Source organism: Phoca vitulina, unplaced genomic scaffold (assembly GCF_004348235.1).
Source record: "Phoca vitulina isolate PV1807 unplaced genomic scaffold, GSC_HSeal_1.0 scaffold17, whole genome shotgun sequence".
Classification (NCBI taxonomy): domain Eukaryota; kingdom Metazoa; phylum Chordata; class Mammalia; order Carnivora; family Phocidae; genus Phoca; species Phoca vitulina.
This window is the reverse complement of record NW_022589720.1, coordinates 28074241-28080240: the sequence shown is the minus strand read 5'-3', so window position 1 is coordinate 28080240 and position 6000 is coordinate 28074241. Positions and strand designations below refer to the sequence as shown.

At 39.7% G+C, this 6000-nt stretch overlaps 1 protein-coding gene across 3 annotated transcripts in view; it reads left to right on the top strand.

Annotated features, from left to right (window-relative positions):
• Nucleotides 1-428: 428 nt before the first annotated feature.
• RANBP3L (RAN binding protein 3 like) overlaps nucleotides 429-6000 on the top strand; it is a 44329-nt gene continuing 38757 nt past the window's right edge. The window contains exons 1-2 of one of the 3 annotated variants that reach the window (XM_032415274.1): nucleotides 429-701; nucleotides 933-1136. In XM_032415274.1, coding sequence (XP_032271165.1) covers nucleotides 1046-1136 — 91 coding nt within the window. In that variant the 5' untranslated portion in view covers nucleotides 429-701; nucleotides 933-1045. Of the gene's footprint in view, nucleotides 1137-6000 lie in introns of all 3 variants that reach the window. The other 2 variants (XM_032415273.1, XM_032415272.1) reach the window with 2 other exon arrangements.

Genomic DNA, 6000 nt, shown 5'->3' with positions numbered 1-6000 from the left:
TCTATTATTTCAATGAATATTTCAATGAAATATGCTATTTCAGCACAGGAAAACCCTGGAAAAAGCTTTGTTTTATGACCTAGAAGTGGAAATAGAGAGTCTAAGGGGAAACAGAGGTAGATTTCTGGAAAGATAATGTTTTATGTGTTTATTTGTCTTCCAGAACTCCAGATAGTTGTGTTGGCAGGCAGGCTGCCCTATAACTGCTCCCTTCTGAAGACTCAGAGGTGTTTACAGAAACTGAAAGTTCCAGCAGTATATTTCCATGAGCTCATTACCCTTTCCGATGATATCCTTTAGATGTTGCATGTGCAAATGAATATCCATGCGGTATAAACCCCTGCTCTGAGCTTTTGTTTTAATTACAAAGTAGCAGAAGTCAGATATGTGATTACTGTAACATCAGGGCATCTTTTTAGAATCCCTGCTTTGGTCACTATTATTCAAAGCAACTCCAATGACATTTCTTGCCTGCCTCTTTATGCTAATCAGCCTAGCTCACTCGGCTCCTCCTCCTTCAGCTTCCCTTAAGAACTGTTCACTTTCAGCTGTCACGGAGGGTAACTCAGACAAGGCTTAGAAATCACTTGATTTAACTCAGCAGCACTTTTAAAATTTTGTGTCTATTACTCTAGCAGTCCTCTCTAAATACCAGAGGCATTAGGTTCATGTCAGCAGATGAGTCAAAAATTGCCAAAACGGTAATTGGTTAGAAATAGTTATTTTGTAGCATTTTACACTGGGGGAGGAGGGGGGCGGGAAGCTTCAAAGTGCTTTGAAATGAAAGAAGAATTAAGTTGTGTTTTTATCCAAACGAATTGGCATCTTTATTTGTAGGGGAGGTTACACTGGTAAATCTTTATTTCAAGAGTCATGACTTGGAAGCGCTTGGAAGTTTATTAGAGAGGTAAATGTTTTACACTCACGGACAGGATCTGCATGTACCTCTGTGGCTCTGGGTGCCTGGTGAGGACCATTTTAGGTGACTGACCAAGGGAAGGAAATGCCTTAGTGAGACTGGAGTCACAGCCATATTGCCACCACCATGTCTACCATACAAAGAAAAGGCAGAAGCCACCTGTTTAACAGTTTGTACACCTGTAAACTGAAGCTTCCAGAAGACCAGCGACAGCAAGGTGAGTCAGCCAGGCTAATGGGCTGTGTGTTCGGTGATCTCCCAGCCATTCGCATTCCAGGAAGAATGGTAAGCTGGGGAAGTACCTGGGGAATCTCTGGTTGTGAAATGCTTTACGATCTTTGATTTTTTTAACTCTGAGAATAGACATACTAGTGATGCATAAGGGTGAGTTCGCTTGGATTCACTATTGGTTTTTAAAGGACTATGGGAGACTATCAAGAATGCATATTTCTTGGACTTGTCATTCTGCAGCTTATGTGCTTAAACTTCAGGCCACTGTCATTTTTCTAGACTATGCTAGACTTGTGTAATTCAAAACGTCCATCCAGGCAAGGCGGCATCAGCTACTAGGGGAATCTGCTGAGAGTAGCTTTAAGTGAGCCTGGAACTATCTTCCCTGTCCTGTCACTGATGGCTCGCTTTGGGATTTCAAGTTTAAACCTCATTTTTGCCCAGGTCTCTGACTCATTCATTTGTGGGAAAAATAAATATATTTTTGACTCTTCCTGTTACGATGTAGGAAGAGCTGGAGACAGACAAGGAAAAGTGTCACATTTCACATGCTGGGTCCTCATTCAGACTCAACTATCTATCTGGCAGCCCCATTTTCACCATCAGTCTTTTTAAAATTTCAAATCCACTACCCAGCTGCATCGAGTAGTGGCAGAGGGTGGACATGAATAGACCAGATGATTCCTCCAATCCATTCTGTCATGGACAGCAAAGGACACTTGAGAAAAAGGCAGGGTTCTGTCAGAGATGACATCATCACTCCCCAGAGGCTAAGGATTGGTCCCAGACATTTCTAACTTGCCCTCAATAACCACTGATGGATCTGTCTGTGTATGGAGCTAGGCTACCAGCTCTTTATTTACTTTTCCATAGACACAGTTTTAGATTTTAGTGGCCTGGAAAGTATTGGCTCATGGGCTGAAACCTCCCGTTGCCAAGGTGGATCTGTGTGCTGACATTTGCAAGACAGTGCCAGGCCACCTCCCTGCATTATTCTGGACTTCATGCTGTACAAGGCTTGGCACAGTGTGGGTAGAAAATACTTTATAAGAAATGGAAACAGCAAAAACTTGTAAGACCATTCTGTATCATCAGGGCTTCTCTAAATTATTTTAAACTAACTGCCTTAGCATGTCAAGTCCCGGACTGTGCCAGGGTTCAATCATAGCACTGTAAAATTTTTACCCTTCTGTTAGTAAACTCTAATTCATCATAGGTTTTTGTTGGCTTTTCATTTTGTTTTAAATGCTTAAAGTGACCTCCCCCCTCCGTTGCTAGTATAATATTTATTATATAAAATTTGCCAGGGGGAGAATTAAGGAGATGGTAAAAATCATCAGCCAAAGATAGTTGCTATTAACATTTTAATGTATATTCATATACATTACAAATAAATACATATACAAATAGAGTTATTTTATATATAGTTGTTTTGTAAACTGCTTTTTAATTTAATAATTGATTATGAACAGATTTCCATGTCATAAATTCTTCTACAACCTTATTTTTAACAGTTGTATACTATTCCTTTAAATGTAGGTAGCAAAATTCCTTAGACAGTTCACTATGATGAGACATTTTATTTCTATTTTTTCACCAATACAAACAACACTGTGTTTCACATAAATCATTGCAGAGATAAGATTATTTTCTTGGATACATTCTTAGTGGTAGAACTGTGAAGTCAAAGGATATGTATGTTTTTAAGATTTTGTGGGTTTTTTTGTTTTTTTGTTTTTTTTGCCAATTGGTCCTCCAATCAGAAGTTTAGGGGTATATTCTCAGTAATACTGGGTAATATTTTTAAAAGCTTTTCCCAATTTTATAAGTGGAAATGCTATCTCACTGTTGTTTTCACTGAAGGCAGGCTGTCTTAATATTCTCTCCTCTTATTGGCCATATCCAGAGGACACTGGAAAAATCATTATGATGACATACTTCCCAAAATGCCAACAAGACAAGAAGTCTGGTCTCTTTTCTCAGACTGAAGCTTTGGCCTAGAATGTTTTGAAAGCAACCATATTCTTCCACAACCGAGTCTCAAAATATCAGCCCGCATAAACCACAATCCATAAAGTTGAAAAGCATGTTAATGCAATCCAGACTGGCCACTGACTGCTACAAGAACTGTCATCTAGAGATCTGAATTGACAAGTGACACTGGGCAGTGTTTGCTATGCTGCTAAATAGCATTCTACTTACTGTTTGGGAGTTGAAAAGTATTCATTGAGTGTAGTATCCTCCAAGCTATATTTGCACCTTGCTATTATACAAACTTCAGCAAAGGTCCAAGAAAGCAAAGCCGTTAGTTTCAGAGAGTGAGGTCCGCCTGTGGATTTATTCACTGAGGCATTCTGAGTCTGTGGCTTTGGCCTACCCCCAGCCACACCAAGGTTCCAGCTTTTTAACTTAACATACGGACGTGATTAATTGGCATTTAACTCTTCCGAGGGCACAACCAGATTCAACACATACATACTTTCTAGCCCTCCACACTATATGTTGAAGCGCTTGTTGTTGTAAAGCTGTACTTTTTGGGTGATCACTTACATAAAAGTCACTTGTTCTTTAGCAACTATCTGAACAATGACTATGCAAAGCACTGTGCCAGTCACCGGGTACATGAGTTGAATCAAACCAACTAAGCCGTGGTTTCCAGTCCACACAGTGTTTACCTGCTACAGCAACAGATGCTCTAGAGTCCAGAACAGTAGTCCAGGAGGCTCCTCTCTCTACTTGTTGCTGTCTGATAGCTTCTTCTGTGAGAGTTCAAATCCGCTGATCTATAACTCGGATCTGAGACCACATTTGTCAACATTAACATGTGTCTGCAAAAACCTCAACAACGTTCAGTACGCATTACATGCAGGTACTAGGCAAACTTTACCATATTTATGTTTTATAATGCTGTATACTTTAAAATTTACAAAGTAAATTTCTAAAATGCTTTAAAAATTACAAAATTTTCAATACGTGACACCTCATTTAATTCTTACAATAGTCAGGTGAGGTGGTATATTAGTCAAGATTCTCCAAAGAAACAGAATCTATGGTGTGTGTGTGTGTGTGTGTGTGTGTGTGTGTGTGTGTGTGTGTGTAGATAGATAGAGATAGAGACAGAGATAGAGATAAAGATAGAAATTTATTTTAAATAAATAAAACCTGGGTCGCTCAGTTGGTTGAGCATCTGACTCTTAATTTCAGCTCAGGTCATGATCTCAGGGTCCGGGATCAAGCCCCGTGTGGGGCTCCGAGCTTGGTGTGGCGTTTGCTTGAGATTCTCTCCCTCTCCCCTGTCCCTGCCCCCATTTGCATGCTTGATCTCTCTCTCTCTCTCTCAAATAAATAAATAAATAGTCTTTAAAAATTAAAAAAAAAAAAAAGAAATTTATTTTAAGATATTGCCTCACACAATTAGGGAAACTGACAAGTCCAAAATCCTCTGTGTGGGCCATCAGGCTGGAGTCCCAGGCAAAGAGCGGACCAACGTTGCAGTTAAAATCTGAAAGCACTCTGTTGGCAGAATTCCCTCTTGCTCAGGGCAGGTCAGTCTTTTGTTATATCCAGACCTTCAGCTGATTGGATGAGGCCCACCAACATTCTAGAGGGCAATCTGCTTTACTCATAGTCCACCAGTTTGAATGTAAATTTTATCCAAAAGCACCCTCACAAAAACATCCAGAATAATGTTTAACCAAATATCCAGCACTGTGGTGCAGCCAAGTTGACACATAAAATTAACCATTATAGGTAGGCATCATTATCCTCAATTTCAAAGATGTGGAAACTGGGAATCCACAAAGTCAAGTGATTTTTCCAAGGCTATGTAGTTATTAAGGCCTACTTTCAATGTGCTTTCTGCTATATATAGCTGTCTCATAAAATCCATGTTTCCTAGTGTTATAATGTTTAATTTTTTCCATTGATCCATATCAAAGTAACTTCTCTGCAAACAGTCAAGCTGCATTAGGATTCTTTCTGATTTTGTTTGTTCTGACACCAACTAGGTGTGCTACAATTTAATTCAATTCTGACATTATCCAGAGTTAGTGAAGATTCCAGAACTTACGGGCTCAGTCTCATGAGACTGACAATTTCAAATGCCAGCTACAAAACTTCAGGTGTCTCCAAGCCATCTGCATTTGTGCCTGGATGATTACAAATGCAAGGCTTCCCACAACTCTCCCAGGTTTGAAAATTTGCTAGGATGATTCATAGAATCCAAGAAAGACCTATACCATTTTATTATAAAGGATACAAATGAACAGCCAACTGAAGAGATACTTATAAGGCAAGGTGTGGGGGTTTCTGAGCACAGGAGTCTGGGTCTACCACTCTCCCAGGACATCAGTAAGATCACCAACTAGGAAGTTCCAGTAAGCATGGGTGTCCAGAGTTTTCATATGTGATTTCATTACATAGATGTAATTGATTAAATCATTAACTATGATTGAACTCAATTTCCAATCTCTCTCCCCTCTCTCCCCCAGGTTGGGGGTAGGAAGTAGGGCTAGAAGTTCCAACTCTATACTTGCTTGGTCTTTTTAGTGTGGCCAGCCCCTCCCTGGAGTCACCTCATTAGCAAAACAGACACCTGACTCTCAGTCAGGAAATTCAAACGGTTTTGAAGCTCTGTGCAAGGAATAGAGAACAAAAACCAGACCTATTCTTTATTACATCACACTTTGGCCATGATTTTCTGGATGAATTCTGTCCTTAATGTCAGGACAGTTTCCTGAAAGTCAAGAAACATAGATTAATGCCTTCAACCATTTACTTATTTAATGCAGTTTTTACCAAGTGCTGGATGCTGTATTAAACACCAGAAATGCAAAGATGTTTTTCTCCCA